At 39.1% G+C, this 19,226-nt stretch overlaps 1 protein-coding gene across 1 annotated transcript in view; it reads right to left on the reverse strand.

The window, feature by feature from the left end:
• The window catches only part of LOC118803197 (complement C3-like), a gene marked incomplete at its 3' end in the record, with an annotated part of 30,861 nt that extends 12,040 nt beyond the window's left edge, over positions 1-18,821 (reverse strand). The window contains exons 1-20 of the mRNA XM_036563728.1: positions 18,643-18,821; positions 17,964-18,159; positions 16,922-17,090; positions 16,565-16,638; positions 12,127-12,215; positions 11,866-11,948; positions 11,699-11,786; positions 11,414-11,516; positions 11,151-11,271; positions 10,855-10,970; positions 9,782-9,928; positions 8,239-8,442; positions 6,949-7,140; positions 5,155-5,307; positions 4,920-5,049; positions 4,624-4,695; positions 4,243-4,437; positions 3,852-3,960; positions 3,612-3,703; positions 3,278-3,417 (exon numbers count right to left, since the gene is read on the reverse strand). Coding sequence (XP_036419621.1) covers positions 3,278-3,417; positions 3,612-3,703; positions 3,852-3,960; positions 4,243-4,437; positions 4,624-4,695; positions 4,920-5,049; positions 5,155-5,307; positions 6,949-7,140; positions 8,239-8,442; positions 9,782-9,928; positions 10,855-10,970; positions 11,151-11,271; positions 11,414-11,516; positions 11,699-11,786; positions 11,866-11,948; positions 12,127-12,215; positions 16,565-16,638; positions 16,922-17,090; positions 17,964-18,159; positions 18,643-18,716 — 2,547 coding nt within the window. The remainder of the gene's footprint in view (positions 1-3,277; positions 3,418-3,611; positions 3,704-3,851; positions 3,961-4,242; positions 4,438-4,623; positions 4,696-4,919; positions 5,050-5,154; positions 5,308-6,948; positions 7,141-8,238; positions 8,443-9,781; positions 9,929-10,854; positions 10,971-11,150; positions 11,272-11,413; positions 11,517-11,698; positions 11,787-11,865; positions 11,949-12,126; positions 12,216-16,564; positions 16,639-16,921; positions 17,091-17,963; positions 18,160-18,642) is intronic.
• Positions 18,822-19,226: the final 405 nt, after the last annotated feature.

The following is a 19,226-nucleotide window of genomic DNA, read 5'->3' on the forward strand; positions in this document are numbered from 1 at the left end:
CAAGATGCTGGAGCAAGGACATGCTGTGAAGATGTCAGAGGAGGATCTTGTCAAGAAACACAACAGGATTTGGTACATACCACTCAATGGGGTGTATCACCCCACTGAGAGTTGTGTTTGACTAGTTCAGTGATTGGCATCCTATTCAGATTCAGACAGGAACCCGTTGCCTTTATGGTCGAAATGAAGGCATGTTTCATCAGGTAAGGATTCCAGCTGAAGACTCTGGCTTGCTGAGGTTTCTTTAGTGGCCCCAAGGACATCAAACAGGAAATGCTGGAGTTATGGTACTTAATTTGTTTGGTACAGCTTTTTCACCAAGCTGTGCCAGTTATGCATGACAAAAGTGTGCACTGGCCAACCAAGAAAAGTTCACATCTGGGGTCACAAATACTGTCTTTAGGAAATTATACATTGAAGATTGCTTAAAATAAGCAAAGAAAACGCCTCATGCAATGGACATGGCTAAGGATCTCAGTGCTATGTGTACTTTTGCAGGGTTCAAACTAAATAAGTGGATTTCAAACAGCCAGGTGGTGCTGGTATCTCTGCCTCATGAGGTGAGAACTACTGAAGTCAGACTTGGACCTAGATTACCAATAGAGAGGGCCCTGGGTGTCCAGTGGTGCTCTGAAGTTCAGAGCTGTGATTCAAAACAATTAGTTTACAAAAAGAGGAGTGCTTTTCATGCTCAGCTCTGTCTATGATCTTCTGTGCCTATCCCCTCATCATCCTGCCTATGAAAAACATTCTGCAGGAGTTGTGCAGAGCGAAACAAGGATGGGATGACCACACACACCTGAGAACCTTGTCAAGTAGTGGATCCTCAAAGTCCTCATACACTGACAGAATTTAAGGTGGACAGGTGTGTGAAACCATCAAATTTTGGTGAGATTTAAGGATACTTAAGAAGTCTGTGTTTTGGACAGACAGCATATCTAGGCTGAAATACATATGCAATGGTGGTACCAGGTTCCAGACTTGCATTACTAATGCAATTAATGCCATGAGAGAGCTTTCATCTGTGTTTAAATGTAGATATGTAACTCACAGAAACAAGCTGATCACATGAATAGGTCAAATACATGGATTGTGGGGCCTGACATCCTGGCAAAGCCAGAGATAGAGTGGCTAGACATTCCAGACAACACAGGCCTGCTTTCTGTCACTGAGCCAAAGGTTAAGGAGACTGCGTTGTGTGCCATGTTTGCCACAGATATCTCAGAAACTATTTCTCAGCTCTGCCAATGCTTCTAAGATTGGTACAAACTGAAAAGAGCCATTGTATGGATTCATAGATTCATTTTGCAGGACAGCATACTAAAGGCTGGTTGTAGGATGCATAGATCAGCTATGCCAAAAAGATTCTCACATCACACAGCTTATTCTAAAATCTGTTCACTCAGAACTAGGTCTGCAGATAGCAGCATGGTCATGCAGGCAAGCAGATAAGGCATACCTTCCAAGCAGCAGGTGAATGCCTAATGAGCCACCATTTACAAATGTCAATGTTGATTAAATTGGCCCTTTCAAAATTATGCTATGTTGATGACACCCGACTAATGCTTTCCTTCCCACCTTCTGATGCCCAGGTTTCCAATCTCGGCATGTATGACAGACATCTTTTCACCACCTGAAGCTCAATCCTAGCAAGACTGAGTTGCTATTCATCCCTGGAACTACAGGTCCTCATCATGATCTTGCCATCTCATTTTAAACTCTTTGATTGTTGCATCTGAAGAAGTCTTGGTGTGATTCTGGATGGCCAGTTATCATTCTCAGCTCATATAGTGAACCTGACTCAGTCATGCAGGTTTCTCCTGTACAACATTCAGAGGATTTGACTCTTTCTCACTCAAGAGGCCACCCACAGGTGACCATTCAGTCTCTTGTCATCTCAAGGCTTGACTACTTCAACTTGCTCAAGATGCGTGGAAGACAAGCATCAAAACTCTTCTCTGTCCTGGCACCCAGGTGGTGGAACGAACTCCCACTGGTCTGAACAGCAGACTCTTTCATGGTCTTCAAACGCAGACTGAAGACTCATCTCTTTTTACAGCACTGAAACTGTTTTTGTATTATATTGTGCAACAAAGCACTTTTGTAAGTACTTCTGGATAAGAGTGTCTGCTAAATGCTGTAAATACAAATGTAATTAACACTCCAGACGAGGGCTTACACATTTTTTTCGTGAAGTCGAAGCCATCATCCATAGCAGGCCTATTACTAAAGTGTCCAATGATGCCAATAACCTGGAGGCTTTAATCCTGAATCATCTGTTACTGTTGAAAACAAAACTCTCCATACCACCTGCTTTGTTCAACAAAAACAATGTCCATTCTAGGCATAGATGGCATCAAGTACAGTATATGGCAGACTAAAGAATATTTACCAGACTTGCAATGTAGATAAGAACGGATCAATCCTGAGAAGGATCTTAGTCTTGGGGACATTATATGACTAGTGGATGACTCAGCACCAGTGCAGTGGCGATTATGGAAATCATATGGTAGCTGAGAGTAATTTTATCTATATAAACTTAATATTGTGCAGTTAGACACATTGTTATTGAAGTAACAGAGGGTTCCCATATATCTTACAGACCTAACATGGTCCAGTTCCTTACTCTAGTACCTGTAAGCTAATGTTATGAACAGGCCTACTACATTACAACAATGAACAAACCCTGGCGATCCACAAGAAAAAAACTAAACTCTAAATGAACGGCATGCCTTCTTGAGATCAGTGAAACATTTGAAACCCTCCACATTGTCAATTCTTAGTGTTGTTGTGAAGAGTAGAAAAAACTGATGCGCCAGTCATACAGGGCTGCCTTGCATTCCTTGAAGGCACTCTGGGTTGTGAAGCCTTGGAAAAATCAGGGACACCATAATGACACCCCACTGAAGCTGTTTCTTTTGTCTTGCATCACGCATAATCATGTTCCTGACCTAAGTGCATGAACTTGGTGATGACTGGATGTAGCTGTTCGTTAGGTAGGGGGCACAGAACTAGAGCCCTCTGAGCTCGCATAACGTCCCAACCAATGGCTGGAGAGGCAATAGCGAGCATCTGTGGCAGAATTCCTTGTAAAAGTCAAATCATACCATTGTTCTTGCTGCCCTCTGGTACACTGACAAAGCAGTGGTTGTTACGCCTGTCTTCAATGTCCACAATTTGTACACTGAATATTGTATAAAAGCTGTGTATAAATAAATGTGTAAAACCATCTGTCAGTATTTATGCTTTTGCACTAAGGAAAGCTTAAGAAATGTACCTTATGTTTCTTATTAGAGAAGTTGTGCAGAATGGTCTTGATTTCTAGTTGTTCATTACGCACTGCTGAGTAAGGCAACTTCAGGTCCAGAAAGAAATCCTTTTTAACAATCATTTCCAAAGGATCAGCCACACAGATACCTACAAATACAAAGAGTAAAAGAGAAACATCATATTCTACAATCACCAGCCATTGCAAATTTCATTCATGTTTGCCATAGCACACTAATTTTTGTGGGGGTTTTAAAACTTAAGAGGCAATTTGTTATCAACATTTACAAAATGTAATTTTTTGGAAGGTCAAATGTGAGAACTGTGTGAAACTGGACACTGACCATGGGTCTTAGACAGACTGATGGCTAATATCTGCCAGGTGGTGATGGAGTCTTTCAAATAGTTATTGTCCATGTTGAAGGTTGTTGTCACACTGGAAAAAGGGAGAAATGCGCCAGTTTATATATGAATCTAAAATAACTGCATTTCTTAATTTCTACCATTTATGATTGGCTAAAGATTAAATTGGACAAAGACTAAACACAGTAGTAAGAAAAAATGCATATGTATTTTGCATTTACCATTGATCTGCTTGGCAGCCTGGCAACACCTTGTCCTCCCACAGCCAGCTCTCAGGGAACTGTGTACGTGAGGTAATTTCATCTGAGTGTAGATAATCTTTTTCTTCACCTGTGTGAGCATGTACAAACACACACACACACACACACATAATTAATGTAACAAGCAGATGAAGGAAAGAGCTTGGCAAGGTTTTAAAATAATGAATGAGAATGACTTATTCAACTTTATCCTATGAGTGATTGACTGATAAAAATAAATGGAAACTCGTTGACAATACCGGTTTACATTCAGGGAAAATACATTTTATTAGGGAACCGCATTCAGTGTTTTAAACTTCTTTAAAGACCTCACACAACTCAAACAAAGACTCAGAGCAAAGTAGGTTCATACTGCGAGCCAGCAGCATTTCCTCTTCTGTATTCTCCAGCCTGTGTGCCTCCATCTCCTTGCAGCAGTGCAGGAAGACTTGGACACATTCTGCACCATCAGTGATGAATGTAGCTCTCCGTTCACATGTGTAGCCCAGCCGATTCTTCCTCAGTCCATCTGCGCAACATTTCTTTTGATCACCACTGTATTTTCCAGCTGGAGGAAGAAAGGTAATAAGATCAGTGATAGAGAAGGACAAAAATGTGTCTAAGAATGCCATGAAAATCAACGATTATCTGTAGAAGATCCGTGACACAGGCATATTTCATAAAACATGACAGCATTTAGAGTCTACATTTATTTCTACAACTACAATTAGTTATTCAAATCCAGAATTCTTACTCAGTGTGTGTATGATTTGTAGAACAGTTGTAGCTCTTCGCTTCCTCTTTGGTGGAGCGGGGCAGTCAGTTGCTATACAAGAAAAAAATGTCCATTATTTTTGGTTGCACTCTTGAAACGTAAAATATATCAAGCTCTGCAAGGTTCCACACTTAAATGGATGCTGTTTCAATGTAATTTCAGAACAGATCATTGTTATCATTTTGACAAACTAATAGAAAACCATTTCCAGTTTCGTTTTATGTTGTAATTTGCATTGTTATCACATCATTGCTTGGAAAAAGTGAAATATCTACTCGTCCTAGAGTTGGTTCCTCCTGCTTTGTCTGACTCAAACAGCAGACCAGCATCATAGAAAACCCCCATACTGTCTTTACCACTGCCAGCTGTACAACCAGTATCATGCTTCTCAATGAGGTCCCAAATCTATTGTTGGAAATGTAAACAATCATTTAGACCAGTGGGGTGGAAAACAAGCCATTAACTACAGTTTATTTTAGATAATTATCAGTTCTGCTGGTAACAATTTACCTTGCCCTGTATGAGTCTGTTCTTGTTGAGGACAAAGACACCCTTGTCCACAGCTACAAGACCAACCTTGGCACCAGGATCTCCAGTAATTTTAAGACCAAACCGCTCCCCAGGTTCATATGATCCCTTGGGTTCCTTTACTTCCACTCGCAACTAGGGTGGAAAGCAGGTCAATATAATTAATTCTCCAGTATAAAGATAACAGAACCAGGTGAAAGATTCCCTCTAGAACATAACTTTCAGGAGTTCTGAAAGATGCCTTTGGAAGACTACTATGGTAATACTGTGATGGTATTTATGTAGGATCCCTAAATAAAATGTCAATTTCAATTGGGTAGGTTACTCATAGTTGTGACTTTCTGATGTTTCGAACACTCAATTTAAGAGAATTTTGATTAATATAAAGAAATTGTGGGAGAGAGGTTAAACTTCATAATATTCTGTATAGGTACTCTTAATGTGTTCCACTTGAGCCTTCTATTTCTCTCAGAATGTCTTGTTCTGTTTGTGCTTCCTTTGTTTTGGTGTAACATCATAGTAATTTGTTTTTGAAACAGTCAACCTGTTAACATCTCTGTGAGAAGGCATATTCAATAAATATACATCTTTTCCCAAAGTTACTTAAACTCAGAAACTTCACTGGGTATACTTTAAAATCTAACAATTGGCGAGTCAGCCAGGAGCTGCTTGGTTCTTCAGAATCTGGAACAGACGATTAAGAGCCACAGGTCAACTGCATGACAATCCCATACTTTGTGAGACAAGTGCTGAAAAAAAAAAATCTAGTCTCAACAATACCCATCTTAGCATTACTTTAAGGAATCTTCATGAGAAATCTTTCTGCCTTTCTGAAAGATATTCTGATCTACCAGGAAGCAAACAATTTGCCTAGAAAACTTTTGAACAATTTGTCAAGGGAAACTGGAACCTTTTCACGTAAAAAAAAATAAAAAATCACTGTCGGAAGGTAGGTCAGAGAGATTCTCGAACATCTCAAAATATGAATGGTCTGCATGCCTGGCCCATATGTCCAGCTTTGATTTTGCTTTGGACAAGAAAAGTAGTCACTGAGTTGCCTTGAAGGCTAAGATTGAGTCCATTCAAGTGACTTAAAGTGTCTGAAAGTTAAGCCAATTTAAGTCAATTTAGCAAGCAAAATCAGTGAAATGGTCTGAAAGTTCAAAGACTGGGCTCTTTTTGTCAAAGGCCAAACAGTTCTAAGAAGTTCTTGAAGTTTGTTCTCAAAAAATTCCACAAGATTGGATGCATAATCATAGAAGCCTAGCTCTATACTGCTATATTTTCCTAGCCGTTTTTGCTTTGTTTTCAGTTTTTTCAGACTGGGGCATAGTGGCCCCTTCACTTGTAGACTGCCCAGCTCTGTGATCTTTCTTTTTGAAAAACCCTGTTTTTAACCATTTATCTATGATGGGTAAAACTGATACAAGAGAGGCCTCACAGACTTCTTCACACAGACTTGAACTAATATTGATTAGTTACCTAGTCCACCTCTTTGCAAGACCAATCAACAAGCTTGCCCTAAATATAATGTTTTATTTTTGCAAATAATTGGCAATAATCATATGTGTCACATTTTAAATTACGCTTGTTGAAATGTCTATTTTGGCCATAAAGCCAATTGAGCAATACCAGGGTGGCTCAACCACCAGGTTAAAAAAAACTGTGCTGCACTGTTGTTATTGCTCTGACCTTGAAGCCAGCAATGAAATCCATTACGATCTCTGATGTTTTTTTCTTTATTAAAAAAACATGAGAATACTGCAGATGACCTACCGTTCCCATACAGGTGTCCTTTACATCAACCCAGACTGAGTCAGCTACAACCTCAGAGTCTCTGACATGGTAATACGCCACCACACGAAATGAAGGAAGCATGTCCTTGGTGATAAGTACTGGTAGAGTCACTAGAGATTGTCCTTGCCTTTTAAATCTGTTCATTTGGACAATCTGTCCTTTACTAAAGATCTGAGAGAAAAAGAGGCAGAAAAGATTTGTGAAATGACATGTATGCGAGTAAGCATCAAGACACGATTCCTCGTAATGTGCAACATGCATGGTGAAATACAGTGATTCTGAGTCTGAGCAATCTCATAAGTTTAAAATAATTTGTAGTTGTGGCATAGTATACAGCATCTGGAATAATTTTATAATAAAATTAATATCCATAATGCTTCTTAATTGCAAAATGTTTGTCAAATCTCATGGTGGATATTTTAATGAAAAATTGATTTTTTAATTAATGATTGAAATGCTTTAAAATCATTTTGATGGTACACTGACTTATACTAGGGAGAAAGGAGTCATGCAATAGCGCTATGGACCTTTGGAGGATTGGGCACAATGTTATTTGGGATAGGCTGCCATGTAAGGTGCAACATTATTTGTGTCATCCTTGTCTCACTGAGTTTTGTAGTTTTTCCAGATACCAAAACCTCTAACCTCAGTCTCATTCAGCATGAAAAGAATGCTAAAATGTTTGGTCAGTCTTTCTCAATCTCACGCCAAATAAGCCTTAAAAGTTTGCAACCTCCTGTAATATTACTGTACCTTGTAAGTGACATGGTTCTTTCTCTTATGATTTGTCTTTGCTGGTTTTCTGCCAACTTATGATTCCCCGGTAGAATCTGACTTCTCTTTGCATGTGCGTGCGTCATAAAGGCATAGGGACGCTATAGATTACACTCACAATTTTGGTTGTTTACACATAGAAACAACTGAAAGCGCAAGTGTAATCTGCAGCTTCCACATGCCTACGTGACGCGCACGCAGAGTCAGATACTGTATCCTTCAGCATGTCAACAAATGCACATGTACAGCTGTCCATGAGGGGAGGCTTAAAGCATAACATGTATTTACACCAGTGATGTAAAAGTAAAATACATGCTGCAACTGTAGGGGGAATTCTCCCATAACGTTGCTTTAATCTAATACTTTATTAATGACAATTGATTTTTCGTTTCCACTTAAAAAAAGTCACTAAAAATCAGTAAAAAAAAGGACCTAATTTAATTTCTTAAACATTTTATGTGTGTATTTATCTGTGTTTTCTGGAAGAGTACCAACCAGGTAAGTGAAATCTTGATTTTGGACACCAGGGCTTCTGACGAAGTTCAGATTAACTTTCATATTATCACCAACTTTCAGTTCTTCAGCATCAACACCAATGTGAAGGTAATTGTTGGAGCCTCCTTTAGTAATGTAGGCTTCAGCTGTCATTTGCTTTTCATCCTGTCTGTTGTTTGATATGGCTGGATCATTGGTTTTTACCTGTAAGACACAAAAACATAATTTGCTTTGGCCCCTTCCATGAATCTGTTGTGCAGTAGCCTGTAGACCAATGAAGAACCTTTTTGTATTTTTTTGCTAATATTTTTTAATGTCACACCTCCTCCTGACATTGCAGCCAACGCTGCTGCTCAGGACTACATTTCCACGTGACACAAGACTCTCTGAGAGCCATCTATATCTAATCACTCACACCTGTTCCTTGTTTTCTTGTGTTGTTAGTTTAGTATATAAGCCTGGGCTTTAGCTTAGTTACTTTGCAAAGTATCATCAGTCCTATGTGTGTACGAGTGTTTACATTGTACCATTATCTGCTACTCTGTGTGTAACCCTTTTTCTGTTTGTGACCACGATTCTAGTCTTGCCCTTTTGTTCTGTTCTCATTCTCTGATTTTCGACCTTCTGCGTGTTTTTACCGACTGTGAGTTTGGATTGTCGTTCTGATATTAAAGTTTTGAACTCAAGCCTCTGCTGAGAGCGTCTGGTTCTGTCTGCCACTGTTACAGAATACTTTGCCATCATGCAGATGGCAGACATGGAGGAGGTTCAGAAGGTCCTGAGTAACCAAGGTCAGCTCCTGGGGCATCATCAGTAGGTTCTGGCAGATGTTACTCACTCAGTTGGCAACTTAACCCAGCAACAAGCTGAGCAGCTCAAAGACATCACTACTCAACTGAGAGATCTCAAGGTGGTCAAGCCTGCTCCTGCTTTTGTCAGCTTTATGGAGGTGTATGCATGTACTGTGGCACAGCTAGTCATGTTTTATATGACTGTCCGATGGTAAGTTTTCCCACAAAGTGGTTGCTTTCGAAGTCAGTGTTATCTTTGTGTTACAGCCCTAATAGACTCCGCAGCTGAGGGGAACTTCGTCCATTCTGACGTGGTGGCTAAACTACACATCCCAGTACAAGATCTTCAGACATCCCTAAAGGTTGCTGCGTTCAATGGAGGAAATGTTGGAGTGGATCCCATCACCTTCGTCACTGAACCTGTTTTACTCGAGACTAGTTTTCTTCACCAAGAACTGCTATCATTTCTCATCATTGACTCATCTGAATTCCCAATCATTCTAGGTCTGCCCTGGTTACAGAAACACAATCCCCAAATCTCAGATAGGGAAATCACAGCTTGGTCAGAGTACTGTTTTCCACACTGTCTCACATCCCCAGAATGTAGAATCAGTTCAACTCCCATGGAAAGCCCAGAAACCACTCAAGCCCCACTGAATACTCTGAATACTTCCCCCTTATCATCCCCACGACTGCTCCATTGATACCATTGAAGGAGCCACCTTAAAGTTAAGGAATGGTATGAGACTCACATTAATTTGTAGACTCCTGGCTCCTGCTTCGGTGTTGACTGTGACCTTTGCCATGCCATTGGCCTTGGTTCGACCCCTCCCACCTCCAGGGTTGACTATAACATCAACGTTTTCAGCAGGTGTCTGGTCTGGATTTGTCACATAAACCTATTCGAATCACAAATCCTGAATAGATTCATGTTTCAAATGAAGCTAATTATTAAATGTAAGTAATCTCTGGATCAGAAAACCCTATTACTTTATAGATTGAAAGCAAAGATTTGAACTGCATTTCAGGAATCAGTCCCCAGTAAACAATAGTGATCTGAAAATGTGTTTCTTAATTTCAGCAGAAGGGAACTAATACTCTGAACATTCTAGTGACATTGTCTCATAAGATGATTGCCTGTTTCTTTTGATAAACAGTGAATGGACTGCTTTGAAAGAATTCTGTACAGTTGTTTATAAGAAAATTATTCATTTTAATTTCAATGTAAGTGTACAAGATTATACAGAGATATGTAGCTCCACCCTGGTAACATACATAAGACTTTAGCTCATCTGTTGATGCACATTTTGTAGTAGTCACACAAATTGTCTATCACAGTTGTAGCCACACAGACATTCTTGGCTGGATATTTTTGGTGGAGAGACACACTCGACTAAGCAGTGAAACTGACTTAGGTAAAAAAAAATAAAACCCTGTACCCCCTACCCCTGGTCTACTACTAAAATAACATCTGGGCAGCAGTGGTCCTACAGCCAAAACTGACCAATGATAAACTGGAGTGAGGGACGTTAGAGGGGCTGATACATTGCACAGGCCCTGATTTGTTGTCAGTTATTATACACCTATGTAGAAGAGCTGTAGGTGTTTATATATATATATGGATTTGTGTGTGTCTGTGTGTGTGTGTTTCCGATAAAGTGGCCAGTGAGTGGTAGAACAAGGTAGGGGTTTTAATGAAGTGGCTAAAGACTGGTCATAGAAGGTAAATGATTCTAATAAAATAGACAGTGAATAAAAGTAGAACATAAGTTCTACTCATACCCCTTCTAATAAAGTAGAATGTGAGTGTATATATGGTTTATACCGTGACGTCAAAAGGCATTCCAGGTTTGAAGAATTTGGGTGTTCTTTTGAATTGGATGGTATAAGGGGACGTCACAATCGGAATGCCCCTCCTCTGAGCTTCCACCATTTCACTACCTGAAACACAAACATTTATATTTAAGCATAAAAACTATTACAGTAATGATCTCATTTGTTAAAAAAGTTAACATTTCTAATATCAATGAAATGGGACATGAACTACTTTGCAGAGCACAATGAGTAAATGACAACTGACACGCACACATACACTCAAAAACCCAGATGACTGACTCTTACCAGTTTCTGTTAAAACACTGACTGAAATGTACAAAGAGCTTCCAACCAGCTGTTTAATGTCTGGAAAAGTTTTCTGGATCATCTCTTGAGTCAGTGTTACAAGTCCTTCTCCGTCCCTGATCTACGTAAAAAAAAATAAAACAATGCTTTAAAGAAAAATGATGTATGACAGAAAAGGCATTCAGCAAGTTGAAGAAATAAAGGCACTCAAATTTGGTAAAACTTCATTTGTGATATATATTCTTACAGTGTGAAAAACTCACTGTCACTCTTCTTAAAGAGGCTGGCAGGCTGGTCTTGCTGTCACCTTGCATCACACCAAACACCACAAATGCACTTCCTTCCACTTTGTTCCCGAACAGATACCTTCACATAGTTCACACTGGTTACATTATATTCTTATGTGGTCTCCTGGTCATGGATGGTCATTATCTATTCCACTATTCTGTAGTAAAATGCTTGAAATCTTCCTCAACCACCATTTCTTTCAGGAAAATTGTAAAATATATTTCTATGAAAGGTTGTAGTTAAAGTCATATTACTCTTACTTGGCAGTGATGTCCACTTGAAGGCGATCATCATCAACATAGAAGAAAGACTTTGATGGATTTAAGGTTACCTCAAAGGTTGGCAGCACTGCAAAACAAGACATAAGTCAGTATATATGTAGAAACACAGCAGGTACGTTTTTATTGTCTGAATATATGAATCTCACCATATTCTTTCACTTCAAACTCAGCAGTGAAGTTCTTCTGTGGGAAGTTCTTGTAACGTGCTGCTACAGTCCATATTCCAGGGCTTGAGAGAAGAACAAGTAACATTTCAGGTCAGAACATGCAAAAAATGCCATTTGTCATCATACAGACAAATAAGTCTCCCAGACATGATGTCTATATCAAGACACACAGATGTGTAAAAAAATGGCCAATTCTGTTATAATCAGTATAGTACACATACTATTGAAAGGTGGACTAACCTGGCAACTTCAGGGATATCATACTTCCCAGTCAGAGTCCCTTGTTTGGAGAAGAACATGTCCCGTTCAATTGTGATACCTTGAGGATTCTTGAAAAATAAAGTTAGAATTATAATTTATGATATGTGAAATGTTCAAACACCTAAACTTATTGACATTCTTTTTAACTTTGTTCCGATCATTTGCAAGCACCCCATTAAACCAATATACCCCTTTCTTGGGTTTTTTACACTTGTCCTGAATAATTGAGTCTGCATTTAGTAGCAACAGCCTTCAGGCATACTACGGACCACACCAATGTACAATTAAAATGACCTCACCTAAATGTACCAAATGTCCACCAGTCAAAATGTATGAAAGCAATCTTAAATGCCCTGCACATGGTGCTACACCTCCTTCAAATCATGCTGTTGTGTTAAGGAGTCAAATACATTTATAGTCACCTACACCCTCTACAAGTCAACAATCATTCTGTCAACAAAGTCAACAAAAGTCAACAAAAATTTTGTCTTTATGTCACTCCAGCATCAGTACCTCGATTTCACTCTGTATGTTCTAAACATGTCTCTGGTCAGCACCACTGAACTGGAATTGCTGGTGGTTTAGACCTCTTACTACGCTACAATTTGTCTTGCTAACACCTCCACAAATAGAAACCGAGATTTGAGTTTTTTAAGGCTGCTGCTGTAGCTGTCATTCCTGAGCTGATATGCTCATCCATAGGAGATTTTTTTTTTTCCAAAATTAAATTATTAACCCATTATCATTAACAGAATGATGATAAGTTAATTAACCTGTTATCTTAGTCCCCAGTACTTCTGCTCCCCTAACATTAGTTACTTATTATTTTCACAGAAAATTCAGAGTGTTTACATTCCTCTCCTCTTTGAGCTGACATATAATCAATGCAGACAAACTTTTAGCAAGCTATTCACACCAAATGTGTTCTTCTTACCCCTTCCTGGTGATGGGCCTTTTTTATTTTCAGTTCTATTTTGTTTTCCATTTTCCACTTCCACTTTTACAGCTGCTTATTTTCTAGCTGGTATTTATACTTAGTTAAAAATCTGCTGCCAATTTTATTCTTTTGTTTGTCATATAATTCTACAGATGGCAAAATTATTTTTATTAAATAGGTTGGTGTATATTTGAGTTATATGTATTTTAAACTATTCATTAATGTTAAGAGAATTTTCCATTCAAGAATTGTACTGTCACAATTACATTTTAACTGTAAAAGAGTACACTTGAGCACATTTCATGTAGAAGGTAAAAGTCTTGCATCAAACTTCTACTGTGTGCACAGTGTTGTATGCATGTCTGCACAGTGTTATATTTTCAAGGTTTGAGTGTCTGACTGGTTTGGTTATGTTACAGAATACCTTGTCTCGAATGCAGACAGCAGAACAGGAGACTTTCCAAAAGGCTATCGCCAATCAGGGCTATTTGCTTGGACAACACCAACAGGTATTAGCATTACTCAATCTCTAGTGACTCTTACACAACAGCAGGCAGAAAAAACAATCCCAACTAATTCATTTGGTCACTAATGTATAGGAGTTAACTGCCCAGCTGCAAGCCCTTGGTAAGAGTAAGCAAGCCGCTAATACACTGCCTGGCCCAAAAAAAGGTCACCCACTCTAATATTTCGTTGGACCGCCTTTAGCTTTGATTATGGCACACATTGGCTGTGGCATCGATAAGTGGTTTTCTTAAGGCTACACAGCTGTTTAGTCCCAATCCCTTGATTCCCCTCGCATTGTGCATGTGGAAATGCTCTTACTTTCACTATTAAACATATCCCTGAGTTCTACTGTTGTTTTTCTACGATTTGATTTCCCAAAACGTTTAAGTGATCGCCGATCACGATCATTCAAGATTTTTTTCCGAGCACATTCCTTCCTCGAAGATGATGTTTCCTCCACTTTTTAATAATGCGTTGGACAGTTCTTAACCCGATTTTAGTCGTTTCAGCAATCTCCTTAGATGTTTTCTCTGCTTGATGCATGCCAATAATTTGACCCTTCTGAATCAGATTAACATCTTTTCCACGACCACAGGATGTGTCTTTCAACAAATGAGAAGCTACTCACTGCATCAGTTAGGGTTAAATAACTTGTTGCCAGCTGAAACATATGTCCCCACCTGTTGAATTAAAGGACCCTTTTTTTTGTTTTGTTAGCAAGCCAGATAAGTTTGATGGCAACGCTGAAAATTATCATGGATTTTTGTAACAGTGTGCAATTTTTTATTTTAAAATTCTCCTCCTAGCTCTGATTGGGCAATTTTTTTTTGTAATCTCACATTTGTGTGACAAAGCATTAGAATTTGGAACCTTTTTCTGGCCTAATTTTTAAAGAATTTTCATCTTGTTTTTGATCACCCTTATAAGGGAAAGACCAGTGGTGAACTTTCATCGAAACTTCGACAAGGCAATCGCTGTGTTTCTGACTATTCACTAGAATTCCACACCTTGGCGGTGGGAAGTGGCTGGAATGAACAGCTGTAACGATTATGTTTTGCCAAGGAATTAACTTGGACATACTTGGTGACCTAAACTGTAGAGATGATCATTTGAACTTAGGCCAGCTTATTACCTTAGCTATTTGTCTGGATCAGCTCATGCATGATTGTAAATGTTCTAGTACAAGGAACAGAATTAAAGTGGCATTGGCAGGTGAAGTTAAGGAATGTGAAGAACCCATGCCATGTGATACATCTCAGTTTTTCATCTGGAGAGAAACTTTGTTGAGTACAAGAAAGGATTATGTTTCTACTTTGGCAGTTCTTGTCACCTTCTACGTGACTGTCAGGCATGTCCACCTAGACCTTCGGTGCCGACCCCTGGAAAGTGTGTGTGTCACGCTTCCGGGTTCTCCTCCCTTGCCTAACACTCTCCAGGACTCCATTTCCCATGATTCCAATTCCGATGATGTCACTCCTTCCACCAATCACACACATCTGCCTCGTTCTCAGTCACCTGAGTATTAACGCAACTCACCTGTGTTTGTTTGCCTCAGACTTTAAAAGGACTCTGGTTTGTTCTCCTCATTGTGAGGTATTGCCATTCACTGGTTTACTGAGCGTTTCTTTACTGTGTTTCCTGACTTGTGTTTTTGAACTCCCTGCCTGTTATTGGATATTGCTCTTTGTGTTTGCCCTTTTGCTCTGGTTGCTTGTATTTTTGTATTTTCCAGTTTTTGACTTTTTACCGGCTTGCCAGTGTCTTTTCTGGGTTATGTCATAAGTGCCAATGATGTAACTATGGATGACCATAAAGTAGAAGTTGTATTTAACTGCCCTTGCCCTTCTTCTGTGAAGGAGCTCCAGGACTTTCTGGGTTTGCTAATTTCTAATGACGTTTTATTCAAAATTTCAATAGTATTGTGGCACTATTGACAGCCCTCTTTTCTCTGATTTAACTTATACTGTTATACTATATTTTATCGCCCCAGCTCTCAAAATACCAAAGCAGATTCCTTATCTAGAATATACCAAACTCAGGATGAGGCAGAAAGCTCACAAGAACTTGAAAGTATATTGCCTCCAGTGTAAAGATTTCCTCTATTCGATGAGAGACAGATGAAGAAATAGAGAAGGAAAAAATGACTGTACCTGATCAGTGTCCAACTCACAAGATCTATGTGTCAGCCCAGTTCAGATATCATCTAATCACTTGGGCTCACTCTGGGCTATTGACAGGGGACTTCAGGTTTGCAGAGGTAAGTAAGAAATTACACCCCAAATACCCGCTTTACCCGCTGATGCACCCCATCCTATCACCCCCACCCCAGAGGATGTTGACGAGACCCCAGTTTATGCTGTTCGCCAGAAGCTGGATTCCAGGCAGAGGGGGGATCAATTGAAATATTTGTCAGCCCTGAGGAGCAGTGCTGGGTGCCTGCTGAAGATATATTGGACCCGGGGTTGATTGTTGATTTTCATAGTCAGCGTCTGGATAAGCACGCTCCTCGTCCCAGGGGCCGGCCAAGGCTCCCCGGGTCACTCTAACTTACTCAAGCTATTTTGTCTTTCATTATTATCACTTTGTTTGTTTTGTTTTGTTTTCTTGTTTTATTTTCTATTGTTTATCATTGAATGTAGTGCAAAAGTAGTTTGATATTTAGCCAATAAATTCTCTTTTCTGAAGCATCCTTGGTGCGAGCGTTTCTCTCTCTTGCCCTGGTCTGTAGACTTCAAATAAATCCGGGTTACCTCACACCCTCACATAAGGTTCTAGCAATAATAATATTAAAAACTGCAAAACCTGTTACATTTAATTATTCATTTTTCATTAAACAAAGTTAGAGAAATAATCCAAAAGTAATGGAAGGTAATCAGATTAATGAAGAAGGCCTTTGGATTAGGGTACAATTACATTTCATAAACACTTGGTGAATTTTTTTTAAGAGTTTAGAGTTGAGATTTGAGCACTTACTATGATTTCAACAGAGACTGCAGTCTGGTCAAATGGCTGCAGATCAGATCTCACTAAGAAGACTCTGTATTTAACTGGAGAAGGATGGAACAGATGAAGATGTAAACACACATACTGTCTAATTTTTTTTTATAAAAGTAAAAAAGTTAAATTTAAACCCAAAACTAATCACATAATGACAACTTCTGAGTTTCACCATCAAAGACTGAATAGAATCATCTTCAGCTTAATTAAAGCAGTGATGATTAAGGAATGACTTTTTGGCTGATTCCATTGTACAATACATATTGGGCATTGGTACAATTTGATTTCATTTGTATCAGTACATTTTTCACTAGTGAGTTCAGAGTGTTGTACCTGTGCTGCTGGGTGTGTAGATGCTCTTGTCTGTCTGAATGAATATGTAGCCTGACTGGAAGGAGACCAAGACCACCTTCTCCAGCACACTGGTGGGAAAGTGGGCCTGCAGGTACACGTACTGCTTCTCTAAGGGGTCATCAGTGAAGACATCCCTGTTTTCAGCAATCTGAGTCACAGAAAAGTGACCTGCTCATTTGTGGGATTCAATCATTTTAACACTTATTTTGTGAGATCTCAATTTGACATATTTTACTCTTATGCCAAACTGAATTGGATTGAACTGGCCAATGTTTTTTGTACTGGAACTATGAGGCCAATGTAGCTAAGAATGGAAGCTGATATGTTGCCATTAAAATAGCCTCATGCAAACTGCAAGTCTAAATCATCACACACTTGCCACAAATAGTAAAGAGTTGTTGGTAATCTCTAATAGATTTGTTTGTGTGGTTTCTGATACTGTATAAAATACTGGTTATCTAAATATTTACACTAAGTGTGGTGATTACCATCATGCATGCATGATGCTAATATTCTTACTTTTAATCCATGCTTTAGACATTATTTATAAACAAATATATGTTATCCAGTGTCACAAATCACATAAACAAGTCTATTAGAGACTACTGAAAAATTCCACAAGAGCCAGTAGTGAAATGATTTAGGCATGCAGTTAACATGATGCTAGTTGATGGGGCATATAAATCTCCGTTACTTTTAACTTACGTTGTCCTTGTAGCATCAGTGCAAAAACTAAAAAAAAAAAAACTTCTATTAGTCAAAATCACCAGGGGCAAATGTTACTGACTAATAATCTCTTCCTGCACCGATTACTGATGACACAGTGTCAGTGTCCATCTTGCTGAATCTGGATTACAGTATTATGAATAATGTAAGTTCATGTAAACCTCACCATTTGGAGAAGAGTGGATATTTGAAAAGCAGATAAGGGTTTAGTTTCGGATTTGTTTATTTCCGCACCGCACAATATATCAAGGTTAAAAATCATGTCATTTTTGGCCTACAGTCAAACAGCACTGACCTTTATGGCTACAAGTGCCTGGTAGTCGTTTCCAGCACTGAGGACCACCGATTTAGATTCCAGCTCTATGGTTTTCTGTGGAAAATTCTTTACAACAATCCTCACTGGGAGATCTCCTCCAGCGTAATCCTGAGCCTCCACGAACACATTCTCTGAGCTGCCCACCCTCAGCATGTTCGGGGCAGACAGAACATTGCTGGCAAATATAAAAGTTTTGTATTTGTAATTAACTCTATATGTTCTTATGTACTTAAAAAGTGATGTTTCTGTATAAAAATAATTAAGCATTTACAACCTACAGTTTTGCGCAAAGGCTACATAGGAACTTATTATTTTTGGGCTCATTCAGGACCATCCTCTAGCGTCTGGAAAACCCAGAAGACATTACTGAGTTTCAGTCCTTCTCACCAGAAATTCTTTCGTTACACCACTGATGGGGTCTCACCAGCCCATGTTGCCCTATTTAGCAGCACGTAAAAACATAAACTGATCCCAGATCAAAATGTGAACTCTTTTTATGTCTATGTTCTTTTTATGTAGTTAAATACATACAGTTTTATGACTGAAAATAGCCAATTTGAATAATAACAACCATAATATCTTTTTATAATTCAGTCTTTTTGAACACTACTTTTACTTCTTCTACTTTAAAGTGTCAAAGTGTGTGTGATATACTCACAGTGGGTCACACAGTGTGAGCAGTGGTGAAGATAGAAGAGCAGCAGTGATCCACAGCAGGTCCACCTGCACCATCCTGCCTGTCTGATCCTGCCTGTGTCTGAATAAATGCTTAATACTGAGCAGAACTACAGCTGAAATACACACAAATCTCACACACCCCTCTCTGCTGAAGGTCCGCCTACAGGACAGCACATCCCCCAACTCCCTACCTCCACCTCTTCCTGTCATCGTGGTTATGTAAATGTAAAAATTGACTCAAACACTGAACCAAGGGGCTTGTTTAATTTACAAACTGAACATGTGTTTATTAAATAAATGAATTCCTCTGATGATCTCTATCCGTCTAAACTGATTGTCTTCTTCTTTTACCTTCGACTTTTCCAAACATAACTATCTTTCCAATAAATTGGTTCTTCTCATAATATGTCCAAAATAAGAGCCTTAGTTTGGTTGTCTGGGCCTCGAGTGAAAGCTGAGGCTTGATTTGTTCAACAATCCATTTGTTTGTTTTCTTTGCCATCTGAGGTGCTCTCAAAAGTCCTCACCAACAACAAACTTCAAAGGCATCAATATTTGTCCTGT

The sequence above is a fragment of the Colossoma macropomum genome, unplaced genomic scaffold (assembly GCF_904425465.1).
Source record: "Colossoma macropomum unplaced genomic scaffold, Colossoma_macropomum, whole genome shotgun sequence".
NCBI lineage: Eukaryota > Metazoa > Chordata > Actinopteri > Characiformes > Serrasalmidae > Colossoma > Colossoma macropomum.